This window comes from Mustelus asterias, chromosome 15 (assembly GCF_964213995.1).
Source record: "Mustelus asterias chromosome 15, sMusAst1.hap1.1, whole genome shotgun sequence".
Taxonomy (NCBI): domain Eukaryota; kingdom Metazoa; phylum Chordata; class Chondrichthyes; order Carcharhiniformes; family Triakidae; genus Mustelus; species Mustelus asterias.
The window spans coordinates 55,244,792-55,262,592 of record NC_135815.1 but is presented as its reverse complement, the minus strand read 5'-3'; the positions used below and the strand labels follow the sequence as shown (position 1 = coordinate 55,262,592).

General features: G+C 39.4%; 1 protein-coding gene across 4 annotated transcripts in view; it reads left to right on the top strand.

Moving 5' to 3' along the window:
• Positions 1-17,801, top strand: part of bcl11aa (BCL11 transcription factor A a) — a 215,371-nt gene that overhangs the window by 112,737 nt on the left and 84,833 nt on the right. For 2 of the 4 annotated variants that reach the window (XM_078229899.1, XM_078229898.1), the window contains exon 3: positions 1,414-3,302. In XM_078229899.1, the coding sequence (XP_078086025.1) occupies positions 1,414-3,302 (1,889 nt within the window). Of the gene's footprint in view, positions 1-1,413; positions 5,973-17,801 lie in introns of those variants that run through there. The other 2 variants (XM_078229897.1, XM_078229900.1) reach the window with 1 other exon arrangement.

Sequence of the window (17,801 nt, the reverse complement as noted above, 5' to 3'; positions counted from 1 at the left end):
AAATCCTGGAATTCCCATCTGAACAGCATTGTAGATGTACCTACACCACATGGACTGCAACAGTTCAAGAAAGCAGCTGATCAGAACCACGCATAGGTAATTAGGAATGGGTAGTAAATACTGGCCTTGCCAATGACATTCGCATCCCATAAATGAATAAAAAATATGCTTTAGTCAGTGCCACATAATGTAATTTTGGAGTCTGCATTCATCATGTGGTGTCATTTTCTGTTACATACTATTCTATTTATGTATTTATATAAATATTGTGCAGCTCTTTGCTTTTCCTTTGATTAGTGTGTTCTGTACTTTTTTGTTACTTGGACCACATTGCTCTTTCCATTTCAGATTTATGGGCAAAATATTGTTCATTCTGTGTAATGTAATCACCTTACAATTTCAATCAATTGTTTACTTATTTCAGTAGGGATTAGATGCACAGCTCCCTGATGGCCCTGTTGGTAATCAGATTTTGCAGCTGAGCCATTCGGATGAGCAGATTCCAGTTTAATATCTGGTCTGCACTGAATTGTTTGCTCTCGGGTGGTCAGCAGTGGGGATTCTGCATTAGGCCTCAGCATTGACGGAAGTGAATGTTGATTAGAAATCTGGTCAGCACTCAATGCCTTGACTCTTATATGAGGAATGGGCTAGCAGGATGAGGTTCTGGAGGATGACGCAGTGACTGTAATGCCTCACCTCAACATGTGCCATTGTCTTCAGGAGAGGAGGGAAGATGAAATGAAACAAAACAGTTGTGATTCTCATCTTTTGTCAACCCCAAGATTGGGTAGGGCAGAATAGGTTTGCATAGGAGGGTTAGGATCCAGGCTTGCATTCAAGTGTTTGCACTGTTAAAAGCCTTAACTGTTGCCTCTAGATCCTGAGTCACAATGGAAAAGTTGACCATCCATATTGGTATCTGATTTATCTATTAGAAACTTGCCCTAAAAAGGATGGAGAGCAAAAATCCAAAGATGTATCGGTTAGGTGGATTGGCCAGGTAGGTTAGCTGACTTAGCCATGGTAAATGTGTGGGGCTACAGGGATAGGGTGAGGGAAAAGGCCTGGGTACGGTACTCTGTTAGAGAGTTGGTGTAGACTCGATGGGCCGAATGGTCTCTTCACAGTAGGGATTCTGTGATTGAAACTAAATTGGTCTATAATCTTGAGGGGTGGGGCAGGGAAGCAGTATCCTGAGCAGTTTGACAAGATAGAAAAGAAATGTTCACAGCCATTTCGAATGGTGAGAAAATGGTGACTATTTTGGCTTAGTTCAAGTTGCCTCACAGTGCTTTTTAATTTTCCATTAAATCTGAGTACTGAGTTTCTTTAAAACTTTTTCCTTTCAATAGCAGTTGAACCTGGTATTCAGTTACCCCTCATGCTGACTTTGTTTGTTTTCTCTTGCAGGAAAAGATGAGCCGAGCAGTTACACTTGCACAACTTGCAAACAGCCATTCAATAGTGCATGGTTTCTCCTCCAACATGCCCAGAACACCCACGGATTCCGAATTTATTTGGAGACTGAGCATGGAAGTCCCTTAACCCCACGGGTTGGCATTCCTTCAGGACTTGGGGCAGACTGTGCCCCTCAACCTCCACTTCATGGACTTCATGTAGCAGACAATAGTCCTTTCAACCTGCTGAGAATGTCTGGGCCTGTCACACGGGAAACTCCAGGGCTCGGAGAAGGCCGCTTTCCCCCTACACCTCCGTTGTTTAGTCCTCCACCCCGGCATCACCTAGACCAGCATCGAATGGATCGGCTGAGTGCTGAGGAGATGGCTATGGTGGCAGCACATCACACCAGTGCCTTTGACAGGGTACTGCGTCTTAACTCCATACCTATTGAGCCACCATCCATGGATTTCTCTAGGAGACTTCGAGAATTGGCTGGCAACACCTCCACTCCTCCATTGTCACCGAACCGGCCTAGCCCTATGCAAAGACTATTGCAACCATTCCAGTCAAGCAACAAATCCCCATTTCTCAGCACACCGCCCCTCCCAGCCCTCCAGCCCGCAGCACCTCCAGCCCAAACTGTACTCAAGTCTAAGTCCTGTGAATTTTGTGGGAAAACATTTAAGTTTCAGAGCAATTTAATAGTGCACCGCCGAAGCCACACTGGTGAGAAACCATACAAGTGCCACCTTTGTGATCATGCCTGCACTCAGGCCAGCAAATTAAAGAGACACATGAAAACACACTTGCACAAGTCCTCACCCATGACAGTCAAGTCAGACGATGGACTTTCCACTGCAAGCTCTCCTGAACCGGGTACTAGTGATCTTGTTGGCAGTGCCAGCAGTGCCCTCAAGTCTGCAGTAGCCAAGTACAAAAGTGAAACAGACGCCAATATGATTCCAGAAAATGGGGACGAAGAGGAGGAGGAAGAAGAAGAGGAAGAAGAGGAGGAGGAGGAGGAGGAAGAGGAGGAGGAACCTGAAAATGAAAATAGGTCTGATTTTGCCTTTGGTGTCAGTCTAGAGGGTGGGCGCCACCATGAGAACAGCTCAAGGCCTGTGGAGGAGAAGAGGTCTCTGCCTGAAGTGATGCATAGCATTGCCATGAATACAATGCAGCATTATGGTGAGGCTTTCCACCAAGTTCTTGTTGAAAAACACAAGCGGACTCATCACTCGTCTGAAACAGAAGTGCAGAGAGATAATTATGATGAAGATTCAGTTGCTGGTGAATCCGATCGCACAGATGATGGTACAGTCAACGGTAGAGGTTCCTCTCCAGGTGAATCGGCCTCTGGGGGCTTATCCAAGAAGCCTATATTAGGAAGCCCGACTTCCCTCAGCCCTTTTTCCAAACGCATTAAACTTGAGAAAGACTTTGACCTGCCATCAGCACCTTTGGCTCCCACGGACAATGTTTACTCACAGTGGCTTGCTGGTTATGCAGCCTCGCGACAGATGAAAGACCCATTCCTCAGTTTTGGAGACTCCAGACAATCACCTTTTGCAACTTCATCTGAGCACTCTTCAGAAAATGGAAGTTTACGCTTTTCCACTCCTCCAGGAGAAATGGACGGTGGGATCTCAGGTCGCAGTGGCACAGGAAGTGGTGGAAGCACGCCCCACATCACTGGACCTGGTCCTGGGCGGCCCAGCTCCAAAGAGGGCAAGCGAAGTGACACGTGTGAATTTTGCGGCAAAATCTTCAAGAACTGCAGCAATCTCACAGTCCACCGGAGAAGCCACACGGGCGAGAGACCATACAAATGTGACCTGTGCAACTACGCCTGTGCCCAGAGTAGCAAGCTCACGCGACACATGAAAACGCACGGTCAGGTGGGGAAAGACGTTTACAAATGTGAAATTTGTCAGATGCCTTTTAGCGTGTATAGTACCCTCGAGAAACACATGAAAAAATGGCACAGTGAGCGCTTGTTAAATAATGATATAAAAACTGATTAGGTGTATTGATGCTCAAGTTCCCTATAGCTTTTTCTATTCTCTTGTGATCAAAACGAAGTGGAAGCTGAGGACGTAAGGAACATGTGCTTGATGCCAGCACAACTGGTTTAATGTCACTGATGAATGCATGATTTGTATCGGGGCAATACTATTGCATTTACGCAAACTCGAGCCTTTCTCTTGTGCAATAATTTACGTGTTGTGTATGTTATTGTTTTTTTTCTTTTTAGACAGCATGTATGGTATGTTCGGCAGTTTGATTCTGTCCTCAGTTGGTGTTGAGTAACTACCCTTCTCTTGATTTTGTTTTGGTCTTTGAAAGAAGATTACCATGCTGCATAGTGTCCTGTAACACATATCATGTACAGTTTAAGTTGTAACATAGAGAGGGAAAACAAAAATGAGGGAAAACAACCCTCCCCATTTCTTCCTTTGTTTAACCCTCTATGGACAGACTGGAATTCGCACTGTTAAAGCTGTCTTTTATTTTCAAAAAGAAAAATCTGTCCTCAAAGGGTTAATATATTAAATTAGAACATAACAATTGCTGGCCTTGACTTTTGGAGAAGAAAATAAATTTGATGAAGATGATTGGATGAATACTATTGTTTGGTTAAAGGAATAAGAATAATCTGAGTGCCTTGCATCTATTTAAACTGTATTGGTTTTCTTTCTATTCTTCAGTTCAGTACTGGAGGAGTAGCCTTGGGTTTGTGTTGACCCAAGAGATGGTTCCACATCATGCACCTGATTGTTTTGGCTACCAGTGAGTTAACCAATTCTCAATATTGAAGCAAAATGAAAGTAACTAAACAGGAGGAAAGAAAAAGTCTTGACAATTCCATTAATGTCACAGTATCCATCTGTGATCCCTAAAGTCATGCTTGGTTCACACTCAACACAGCAGTTGTATAAACATAAAGATGATACATTAATGCTCGTACCAGCCCACCCACCCACCCCCAGCTTGTACTTAAATCGCACTTGACTACGCTTGTGACTTCTATGCCCTTTCTTTAATCAGGGGTACAGAGGCTGAGCAAAAAGACAAAAGGATAAAAGACAGCTCAGATAGGACAATTAAGTGCACTGTACAATTTTCCCAGTTTACAAACATATAATTAAGGGAAAAAAAACTTACTAAAATACTAAGGAAAGAAAAATGAACAGATTGTTTAGTGTCAATTTGCCAGTCATTGACTAGAATAGTGCACCTGGCTAAACTTAAAAAGAATATAAAATATAAAGAAACACAGTTTAACAGCACGTCTCCTCAGTGGACGATAATGGGACTGCAGTGGATTTAGAATAAATAATCTCGCTCCTACAGTGCAAGAATTTTTGTACAGTTTTTTTAAAGTATAAATGGTAAGTTTTTTTTTAAAAGACACTTCATTGTGTTAGGGAGAACTATATTTTAGGGTTCCAGTGTCTTGGTGGTTGTCAAGACTCATACATGTTATACAGTTAGTGGATACTCTGCCTTGGATACACAGCTCTTCAGGTTGTATAAAACTCACATTGGGGAAAGGTTTAAGATTATATATATATAGTACTTAACTATAGGAAAATGCACACATGTTGATTCCTATGCTAAACACATTTATGGTCTCTACTTTTCTGTATTTCTAGAATGGTTATTTGAAATAAATGTTCACCTAGTGTAGGCACTATAGTATTTATATTGAAGCTTGTATTTTTAACTGTTGCTTGTTCTTTAAAGGTATCAACGTACCTTTTTTTGGTAGTGGAAAAAAAACACAGGCTGCCACAGTATATTTTTTTAATTTGGCAGGATAATATAGTGCGAATTATTTGTACGTTTCAACAAAAAAAACAAACAAACAAAAAAAGTACACGCCCGTGACATTGTATAGATAAGAGGTCGTATAACGGCTACTTGGGGGTAACTTGAGAAAGTCACGCCAATGGTCAAAGCGGATGGTTGTACATATCTTTCCCTTCCTGCTGCCATACTGTATACAGTACTGCAAGTTAATGTTTGTTCTGTAGTGTGCTTCTGTCTCCTAACCTCTCACCTACTACATTCCAGCATCTAACTTCATATGCAGTAAATTAAATGTTTGCAGTTTTTTCATTGCCAAAAACTAAATGGTGCTTTATATTTAGATTGGGAAAATTTCATATGCAAAGCATATTAAAGCCGCTTGAGTCAATACATTTTTGTAAATGGCAATGCAGAATATTTTGTTATCGGCCTTTTCTATTCCTGTAATAAAAGCTGTTGTTGTAACTTGAAATTTATCTTTTACTATGGGATTCACTATTTATTATTGCTTATGTGCGCTGTTCAAAACGGATGCACTAAATTGAACTTTTTTCCATTTTATTTTTTAATTTTTTTCTTTGTTTAGATGACCAAAGGTCATTACAACCTGGCTTTTATTGTATTTGTTTCTGGTCTGTGTTAAGTTCAGGAGTCTATTGGAAACCACTGTCTGTGTTTTGGCAGTTGTCTGCATTATCCTGTTCACATGCCCATTTTGTCCCTTTATGAAAAAAATTAATAAAAATTTTAAAGCTAATTGGTGAACCTTGTGTGTGCTTATTTATTGCTTTCCTCATTTTTTAATTTTTAAATTTATTTAGTTATTTGTTTTTATATGGCTTACTCCAAATAAGTAGCTTTTGCTCCAGCTAAGGTTTTTCTCTGCAGTGTCCCCTTTCTCTGACCTATATAAGTTTTGGTAGCATGCTGGAGAAAATTGCCTGCCTTCTGTAAGGGTTCAACATGTCAGATAACCAGCAAATTTGTAGAGTGTCATATGCAGATTTGCATCCTCCATGGATACTGACCATATGGCTAGATTGTATAGACCATTGGAAATCAATTTTTAAAAAATATTTTATTGAATACAATTAATTCTTCATTACTAACAAAGTTTCCAGATAGAACTATTAATTGATGTCTATCTCTTTTAACTCCACTCCCAAAGGTACATGATTAATTTTAATATTTGTGCACGTTATGTATACATTTAGAGTTAATCGTTGGTCAGGTAGCAGTTGAAAATGCAGGCACTACCTGTTTAATTAAATTGCACCACATCAATTTATCACTAAACTCCAAATATATGGACCTGACATGATAGGAAACAGTTGAGTATAGCTGCTCTACTTGCTCAGCCAATGTTGCACCTTCTGCTTAGAAGACGTGGGCTCAGATTTTGTGGTTATAATGACAGCGAACCTGTCAATGTTCGCTGCCGTTACAACTGTGATATTAACAGCAAGTTCTGGTGCCCACACATGCGCAGTTAAACGCGGAAATCCAGAAGTTACTGTCAGTGATTCCCTGCACCTCCACAGTTTACATTGTTGCAATCTTCTAGAAATCACTAAACTGAAGAGAACTTTCCCTTTCGCACTGTAATATCATTATTAAATATTCTATAGAATGTTCCTGCTTGTTAATAAGGTGTGACTAGGTTTTAAATATTGTACTAAGGCATATCTTCTGCTGAAGAACCCTCCTGACCCTGGAAACTAATTTTATATTTGTACAATGTAAAGTTCTTCCATTATGATAACATTTCACATTTTAGTAATATAATTTTTTCTTAAAGTTTATTTGATATTTCAGTTTCTAATGTGTATGTCCCAATTTTTTTTTCACTCTCTGTAGAATTTATCAAAAGTGAGGGTTAATCTGTGCATTTTACTTTCTGCGGTCTGTCAGAACATCTCGATGGCATCACTGTTACTGGACATCCGGAGATCCCCTTGATTTGGTGCCACAAATCCACACCACAGAGATCACTAGATCTTTGTGGGAAGCATTTTTCAAGGTCAGCGGCCAGAGCTATCGCTTCGCTGTGGACTGCAGAATCCAGGCCATTTTTTTAAGTAGTTGAAACCCTGGTGAGCTAAGATAGAGTATGGTGTGGTACAGATAAAAAGCACATGCTCAAAGGATTGGTGGGTATTTACTTTATCTCACGCAGGTGTGGGAAAATGTAATCACTCATGAGTTGCAATGGGGTCTCCTTATGGTATTAAAATATTATCCTGTAACTTCTTAGTGACCATCACAAGTTTTGTTTTTAACACCAGCGTTAAAACATGTTTGAAATCAAACATGTTTTTTCACTTTGTTCCTTTAACTGTCTTAGCGCAGTGACGAATAAGCTGTGACGCCAAAAGGTATCTTTCCAGTGGGGAATTAATGGATAATAAACAGATGAGAGCACTAGACTGGTTTAATCCTAGTCCCAATTTTTAGGCTGATTATATGAATTCACTGTCTCCATTGCCTATATAAACTGACTTGGTATAGAGTATGGATTGTACCTGGTTTGTGTGGCTCCGTATTGCATAGAATAGTGCATTTTAATTACTGAACCTGATTCGAATTGTTTTTGTAAGCTTGATAAAATCATGGCCATCAATGGCCACATTAGAATTGCAGAGAGAGGAGAGGGAAGGAGCATCATGAGGAGCAGTGAAGGAAAGGAGGGGAGGCTGTCCCTCTGGGAGTGAAGACTGGAAGGGACAGCTATGCTACTGAGAGATATATCTCAGTACCATAACTTGAATATCACAGTCCAGATCAATTAGGAACAACATAATTATGTTTGAGACTGATGTTGAAATGGTGGATAGCTTTTGATTTTGATTCCAATATGTGGGGCCCTAACTTGAATATGTTACTTAATTAAGAAAAAAAAATTAATTTAAGAGGGTCTTATTGAGGTAAAAGCGGGGTAACATTTCAAGTTATATGTTGCTTTTTAATCCCCTTCCTGTTGACTTTCTAGTCACAAGCAATTTTAAATAACGTTCACCATAAATTCCATTAAGCTACTACTAATGTTAACTGCTTGGTGCCAGGATTGATTGGAGGTCCTAAATGAAATTAGACCCATAGGTATGTTAAGCCTGAAACAAAGTCAAAAATGTTGAAATAAACTCAAAAGTGGCAAATAATTTGAAATTTTATTTAAATCAGATGTTTCTTTTCATTTGGTATCCGTAAAATGTATAAGTAGTTAATGGCAAAACTAACATAAAGGGAGTGAGGTGAACTCAACAAGTAAATAAAATAGTACCAAGGACTAGCTACTTACTATATAAGCAAATTAGAGATTACAAATAACTTCAGGATTTTCATACAAGGGTGCAACCAGAAGAAAAAAAGCATTCACACATATGCTTTCCTTTTTAGTCGATATTATGGATTAAAATATTTAATTTTGTATGTTCTGGCATTTTGTTCCCTCATCTGAAGGCATTTGACTGCTGCTAGTGATCAGTTTCACATGATCCCCCAAGTACTTGGCTCGAGTGGCCATTATTCTATTTGTGACCAGGCAGTAACTGCCCACCAGCTATTTGACCAACAAAGGCATTACAACAAGCCTAATCCTGTCCTCATCCAGTGCTCACTCAGTCACATTTCCAACAAGAGTCACTGGATGCGAATCAGGAGCTGGGATCCCGGCTTGCTTTCCCTTTTAACCTGTGAGCAGTGACTGGCATTCTACTGTTACTCTGGTTGATATCTGCTAACCAAGAACAGATTGGGGTTCTTACCTGGGATTTTCTAGTTTATATGGCTCAACTATATGACAGGCTGAAATTGGATTTTGCCAGTGGCATAAAATCAGCTCCTAATGGAGCAGTAGTATATTTGCACCATGCCTTATTTGTCCATTGACTTCCGATGGAACAGAAAATTACACTTGTTGTGAAGCAGACTACTGGTTTGCTGCAAACCTGCTTGCTGTCAGTGACAAAGACCAATTTCATCCCACCCCCCTGTCTTTCCCAACTCACTCATCAGGGAGCCTGCAAATTTGACAATTTTTATATTAGTAAAAATATTATGTTGAGTTGAAACTCAAAATGAAAGATGACTGATTTGCTGGATTTGAATACACTAAAAAATCCATGTGAAAAATTACTTTTGGGAATATTAGCAAACATGTAATTAAGATGTTTGTATGACTTTCCTTTGTCTGCTATTCTGACAGACTTCTTGTTGGGTTAAAATAATAAAAAAGATCCCTATATGGTAAGACTGCAATGGTAGCTTTTAGCTGACAATTTTATTTCCTTTAGTGTTAATTATGTTTTTGTAGCACTAACTAAATCTCTTCAGTATCTGGTTTGTGCAAAGTTTTGACATGCAGACCAGGCAATAGATTAATCTTTCCATGTTGTACAATAACTAGGGTAGCATTCATTTTTGTCCTTTTCAAATGTGTTCAAAAAAGAGAGATTAATGCTGGTGCACACTTCCTTTTGTTGTACCTGTTCTACTTTTAGAAAAGGGAGTGAGTAGATAATCGCTCTCTGTGCTCTTGTAAAACAGGTAGGAAACTCTGAAGTATCCCAAAGGGACGATTATTTAGAACCTACCCTGAATCATTTATGAAATTGAAATGCAATTAGTTTTTTGTAAAAATTTTCCTACTTGTGTTTAAAATCATTATGCCAAAAATGTTGGATCTGCTTCTCATGCAGAAATCATGCTTGACTGAAAATTGAAGATTTTTGGAATCTTTTAGTGGGTAACTTACAAATTAGGTTAGTCTTTGTCTAGATCCCACTTATCCTTAGCAGAAAACCCCCATTTCCTGACTTTCTTCATCTGCTTTGAGCAGTAGGCATGCAGCACTTGACTAGCAGAGAAAACAATTACAATATGTTCATTAAAAATTAAAATTCTAGAACTGCATCACAGAAAACAGAAATTAGACCTAAAACATCATCTTTTTCAAATGCTGGCAGATTTGCTGTGCATTTCCAAGATTTTCAGAGTATATTTAAAAAGTCTAGCATTTACTGATTATTTTCCCCCTTTATATAAAAAAGTTTACTTTGTTTAATAGATTATTTAATTTTTTTTGACTTATCATTATGATTGCTCTGGATTTAGTCCTGCCAAATGGAGGACACTGCAGCCTTAAACCTTAGTGTGCCTGTGGGCGTGTTTCTGTTGGCATCTCTTCATACACCAACAACCATATTTCAAACAACTCATTGGTGCATGCACCTTGTATCCTAAATACCACAGGCAAAGTGGCGAAAGGAAACAGTGGCTTTCCCGAACTGTTACACATTAATTGCATTATAAAATCGTGAACCTGTGAGGCCTTTGTGCGTTTATGAGAATTTCATGAGCAGATTTATGTGACAAGCATAACCTGCTAGGCACCATTGTAAAACTATATACAAGTGTGACCCTATGTTCCAATAAATTTGGAATATATATATATATTTTCTTTGTTACATGTTACTTGAATTGTTAAAACTGCAATGTCACATTTGAATTCATCTATACGTTTGTAAAGCAACAGCCTCTTTTTTTGCTTTGTAAAAGGAGACGGGAGGAAGTCGGGGAACCACACCTGCAATGCTCTGCACTCTTGACTCACAAGGGACATAAAAGCCCATGTTCCCAGGTATACAAGCTGCAGATGTCGCAGCACCTTGCTTTAAAGGGTAAGGCTATGCTTGCTCTGTTTAAGCTGCTATCGAGTTACTTTTCAACTGGAGCAGTTTAACCAATCCAATTCAAACGTTATATAACTGCCAGCCTTTGAAAACTGCAAACAAATGCAAAGCTATTGGGATTAGATTATATGATCATTTGGTTATGTGGACCTCCTTAATGGGTTTTAATTTTAGGACCAGTTCTATGGGGTGCCAGTTTGGATGAAAGAGAAGAAAAAATAATCCATGGCCAGGATTTTTAGGATTGCAGGGTTTCCCTTTTCACCACTCGAAGACTCGGTGGCCAATGCATCACTGCCGAAACTGGCTGCCCTTCAACCATTTGCTGCTCTAAGGAGAGTTAATTGGCTGGAGGCGGAACGACCGACCACCCCTCGGTTGGGAGGAAGTCTCACCTCAGAGACTTGATTGGCAGGCAGCTCTTTAGTCCCAGCAACACCAGCTGCAGGGACTGGGACTGCAAACAGTCCCCAGAGTCCAGGTTCTGGGGTCCAGAACAAGGTAAGTGCAGGGGGCCTTGGGTGGGTCGGGGGTGTTAGTGGAGGGGCCAAGGGGAGGAAGTGAGTGCAGGAGCCAGACTTTGGGGCTGTGGGGGGGGCAGAAGTTAAAAGAAGGCTGTTGATGGAGGCACCAACCCTTTCCCTCCCAAGACCTGATAAAGGTCACTTTCTAAGCTTCCACCTTGCCCCTGGACTACTCCAGCCAGCCTGAAAGTGGAAGCCGAGTGGGGAAACAGCCCTTAAGTGGTCATTAATTGGCCATTTAAAGGTTGCAACAGGGAGCAGTGTGGCTGGTTGGCCTGGGCATTCCCCATCCCACTTTAAAATTGCAGAGAAGTCGGGGTATGTTAGAAGTTAGCCCAGTGGGAAGGTTGTCTGAAGAATTTTATGTGCCCACCCCACCCACAAACCCACTGGCTAGGGTATATAAAATTCTACCCCATACATTGTTTAAGTTCCTATACTGCAGTTTGATAGATGTTCATAGAGAAGTGTAGATTTGACTTGACATATAATAGGGGTCCATAACTAGTGTTCGAGACACAGAAAGAAAAGGGGAGAAAAAAGATGAGATAAATATTTGAAAAGGGGGAAAAGAGGGTCTGTAGACATAATACTGAGGTAAACCTACACAGTTTATACTCAAATGATTTGTTTTTCAAAATATAAATTTGAGTTTCACATTTTTTATTGACTAATTCTAATTAGCATTCTGGTTATGGTGAATTTGAAGAAGAGCATTAAGCTATCCTAGTGTCCTGACTAACATTCCTCGCTCAACCGATAAAATCAAAAACAGGTTAACTCATCATTCCATCTCATTGTTTTTGTGGAATCCTGCTACCTGGCAAATGACTACCTTGTCTATACAAATAACAATTACTGCACTTCAAACTAATTAAATATGTCCTAAAAATGTTATCCTGGGATTGTGACTGTTAATGGCAAAAGCCTGTAGTTATTCTCTGTCCCTAGTTTCTCCTGAATGGCTTGCTCAGTCTTTTAAGAAGGCAGTTAAGAGCCAATCACATATGGTTTTGGAGTCACATTTAGGTAGACTAGATAAGGCTGGCAGGTGTCCGTCCCAAAGCTGCTCATATCCTATCTTGCACCGATTCTGTGTTTCCTGCTGCCTAGGTGCTAAACTCTGGCATTCCTTCCTTAAATGTCTACTCTTCTCTCTTTTCCTTTGAGACAAAGCCTAAAACCTACCCCTTTGACCAAGCTTTTGTCCAAATATCTCCTCATGTGGTTCAGTGTCAAATTTTATTTGATAACCCTTCCGTGAAGTTTTACTACATTAATGGCGCTATGTAAATACAAGTTGCTAAAGAACAGGATTTTTACAACTATCAAACAGCTTTGTGGTCACTTGTACAGGCTTTAGGATATTTTGGAGAGATATGAAGAAGTAAATCTTCCTTTCATACAGTTTCACAAGTATTTGTAAATGTAGCTAATCAGCTATTTTTATCCTTTTAAAAAGTTATATTTTGCTAATTAACCTCACTACCAATACTAGTGCCAACAGATCATGGGCGAGATGGATTGTGCTGGCTTTTTTTTGCACAGTTCCTCCGAAGTGCTGATTCACCAGAATGATACTGGGCTAAAAGAGTTAAATTATGAAGACAGATTGCATATACTAGCCTTGTATTCCTTTGAGTATAGAAGATTAAGGGATGATTCAATTGAGGTGATTAAGGTTGATAGGGTAGACAGAGAGAAACTATTTCCTCTGGTGGGGAGTCCAGAATAAGGTTGCATGATCTTAAAAAAATTAAAATTAGGCCATTCAGAGGAGATGTCAGGAAGTATTTCTTCGTACAAAGGTTAGTGGAAATCCGGAACACTCCTCCTACCCAAAAAACTATTGAGGCTAGGTCATTTGATAATTTCAAAACAGATTTATAGATTTTTGTTAGTCTCGGATAATAAGGAATATGGAACTAAGTGTTAAGGCACAGACTAACCATGATCTTACTAAATGACTAGAACAAGCCTGAGGGGATGAAATACCTGCTCTTGTTCTTGTGTTCCACAAAAGAGTTTTCTTTTGTTGGTGTTTCTGAATCCCGATATTTCAATCAACAATTGTGACCATCCTGACTTCATTATCAAGGGAAAGAACTTTCTGTTTTCCTTATCAAAAAGAAAGTAGAATAACACTTTTCCTGTCTCTCTTCTTGCTAGAATTAGTGAAGTCAGATCTTTCAGTTCCATGGTGGCAAAATTCTGTTGATCTCTTCAAAACAGTTATGGCTGTTGTGTGCTAAATGGAAGATCCTCAGACTAAAACTTGTTTTTGCTCTAGAAATAAAATGATGAGAATGAACTTGCAGCCCAGAAGTAGGTACTGGAGAGTGGTCTGTCTATTAAATAAATGCTGTTGAAGCCTGATATTTTCCTTTAATAACATTTGTTCTCATTCAACTTTTCATTAATGAGGCCTTTATTTGGATAAGTCATAAATAATAAAATGGAAATTATCTTTTTAACTTCAACCAGAAATATATCTTTATTGTGTTAATTATTTAGCCATCACTTAATTATATTTCGACAACATGCAGTAAATTTAGTGCATGTTGGTACCGACAAATTGCTGCACCAATGTTGCACTTTTGGTGGCAAAAGATATTATTAGATGTGCTGATTATGATTTATTTTCCCTTTACAAGTTGAGTCAATCCTCCCCTATTAAAAGGACCAAATAAAAATCACAATCCTCTATTTTGTCAGAGCAGGTCAAATAACCCATTTAAACATATTCATTTATCAATTTGTTTACCTAGATTATCTAATTTATTGTAATTGTTTGACTTGGCTCCCTCGCTTTAGTCTTTCAAGGCCATCCACCATTCCCTTCAAAGCAGACAGATAGCTGACCTCATAGGCCTATATCGGAGCTGTTCTTTGGTGACTGAGTGGCCAATGGTAGGTTGTTATCTGTGCTATCTTTTTCTTATTTTGGAACAGCATCTAGGACTCAAGTGGTTGCCAACCACTCTAGGCAACACAGTCAAGATTGGGAATTTATATTCTACGTCCTGTAGCACTGTATAATGGAGCTAGTTGCACCATCACAATTGGATCATTTCAACCTCCCTCATCATTATGTTGAATAATCTCATGAGGTAAAAAGAGAGTGATCATTATAAAGGTGTGGTAACCAGGTAAAATGATGTGGAATTCATCAGTTAATAGCACATGAATCTATAGGTAATTTCAAAGTAACATCTTTTTAAAAAATTTAATTTTAAGCCAATGTCAAATTACATTGACTATTTTTAAACTCATTTTTCTTTCTTGATTTGTGGCCAATGTAGAAACATGAGGAAGGTTCTATCCGTGTAGTGTCTCTTTATAAATGGGTTTATAAATTCAATAAACAGTGCATTGAGGAAAAGTCCCTGCATTGTGAGCATTTAATTAAAAAATGAACAAGGTTTTGTAAATTATATTACATCTGAGAAAACATTTTTTCAACCTATCCATATAAAAAGCACTGGTTCTGCTGCTTATTTGACCTAGTTAAAATCAAAGAACTTTGAACAACAAATCTTTACTCAACAGAATTTTCCAAATAGCTTTTCAGAATGTTGTTTGACGCACAATACTGTGCTTCTTTTACTAAACACACTCGAAGCATTAATACTGCACGAGAGAATGGCATGGCTGCAAACTGTAAATACAGCTTTCATGATGCATTTGCTTTTCCAAAGAGTGCATTTTCCATCATGGAGACATTGTAGCATGATACTTGTATACGGTTTGCATATTTGTTTACTATTTATTTAAGCGTGAATCTGTTGTTTTTTTTGCTGGTTATGGTGCGAGAGTCAACAAAGTTACATTTTATAAAGTGTGTAAATGCTGTGAAGGTTCAGGGCTAAGTGGTCCTATACAGACTCATTTGTTCGAAGTAGATTGGGTTCGGTAATGATTGCTGCTGGCCTATCCTGGGTACTTTATACGTTAAAAGTGTAAAACCGTTAAAGGTAGGGGTGGGTAGAAAATTGAGATTTTAAACTGTTTGTGATTGCTGCTATTGTTACTAATTTTAATAACTGCCATTTTGTCCAAAATCTTGATCCATTGCAATTGATGTTTTTGTTTCCTTGCAGTTCTATCATTTCTTTCTTTGCTATCTTGTGTGTTTAAACTTGATTCACATTTACCTGAAAATAGTATAAAACTCTTTTTAACCTTTTTTTTTAATCTTTCAATTTTTATCTCCTTGCATCTTATTCCTGAAGGCAGTGACTGATATTGGGATACAGATCCACGAGTGCTAGCAGCCCTACAGTACATTATCTATGTCGCCAATCTTCAGATGTGAGCCTAGACAATGAGTGCTGGTAGGCTGTTTGTCTGTGGGGAACATCATAACGCAGCCTGATCCTGTCCTCATCCAACCACTGCTTCTAACATCGTTTCAGTCAGGGTCATTGGATAGTGACCAAGAATGAAAATCTTGGGTGAATTTCTCACCTATTTCCTAGCCTACTATGCCAAGATCAATCATGTCTATCACAGCTGAGATCATCTAATTCAGTAGAGCAATGGTTGGACCTGGGACCTTCCAGGCTCCAATGCCTGAGTACCACACCACATTCTGTATTTATCCACTGAAACATTTAGTGGGGTGGGAGGTTGGTTTTTGATGAGGAGGTCCTTTAACCTCTTCTAATAGACTCAGCAATAGTCAGAGAGTTGAGAATGTAATGAATAAGGTTAGCAATTTGGAGAATTTTAATAGACATCCTCTACTTGAATGATGCATTGTGTACACCGTATCACATAGAAAATCACGTACAGTAATCATAATGAAGAATTGCATAGACATAATACAGCAAATCTGTTCTATTTGTGGTAAAAGTTGATTATTTGAATAAATTGGAGTCGGGAAATACAAATTGTACATGTTCCAATGGAAAAAGTATGGTTGATGGGATAGATGTCTTTCTGTATACAGAGCTACTGTATTTATTATATCAGAACAGAGTGAATTATTTACAAGGATCTCATTGAGATAAATATTTCATTTCTGTGTCCGCTCCACTAATTCTTTTTTAAATGTCAAAACGCAAAACCATATATTCCAGATAGGAAATAATGGGTTCTCCATGTTACAAATCGGATTAGATCAAGTTCTAAGCCATGAAATTACAAATGACAACTGATGGGTTACCTCAAGGGTTAGGAGTTTATCTCGGTAAGCTTGCTTGTATTTCAGGGTTAGAGATTCAATTCTAGCTTCCCATGTACTGTATAAACTCCTATTTCAAAATGCAGACATTGGGCCTGATTTTTCTGTCGGGGCCAGGAAGCAAATGCTGGATCTGATTTTGGGGGCTGAGGGGCTAAGCAGCATTTTACAAGCCCTGATTTTCATGGGGATGGTCTGTTAATTGGTTGGAAAGCAGGTTGGGCGGTCAATTCGCAGCCGTGGGGATAAGAATAGAATCCAGCCCCAAGCGAGTAATGGCCCAGTTTAAACAGACCATGGCAAACATTCTTGTGGCTTCTGTTTTAATTATTTAATTGCAGTGGGAGACATGGAGCAGAAAGGATAGAGGGCTGGAACCTGGGGTAGGGCTTCCACCCCCTTTGCAGATGCAGACCTGGAGGCCCTCCTTGAGGTAGTGAGGGAGAGGGACACCCTCCCAAACCAAGCAGGTCTGTATAGAGGAAACTGAGAATATGAGCAGACACAATGGTCAGGACAAACTTGGTGCAGTCCAGGAAAAAATTCAATGGCCTTATTCAGTCTGGCAAAGTGAGTGCAATGTCAAATTCTCAAGACAAATCTCTGGGTATTCAACCTCCGTAAGAAGTCTAACAACACCAGGTTAAAGTCCAACAGGTTTATTTGGTAGCAAATGCCACTAGCTTTCGGAGCGCTGCTCCTTCATCAGGGGGAGATGTCTCCCACTCTCCCACTCCACCTGACGAAGGAGCAGCACGCTCCGAAAGCTAGTGGCATTTGCAACCAAATAAACCTGTTGGACTTTAACCTGGTGTTGTTAGACATCTTACTATGTTTACCCCAGTCCAACGCCGGCATCTCCACATCATGACTATTCAACCTCCAGCAGGTATGCCACCTAATAATGCATGCTGCTCTTGAACATGGGAATTTGTTGACACCCCAGAATGGCTCAGAGCATAGTGCTGTTGGGGGTCTGCCAGTACTGAACGATACTGTTTATATATGTTAGCCATTGACATTGACTATAGAGGTCAACAGTGCCTTACCTAGTCTCTCTCGCCCTTGCCCAGAAATGAGCCTAGACTGAAGGAGAATCCCAACCTTCACATAGTCAATGCCATTTGAAGAGAGAGATTGTTAGGCTAACCATGACCATCTTTGGTGGAAGAATAGAAACTGCAA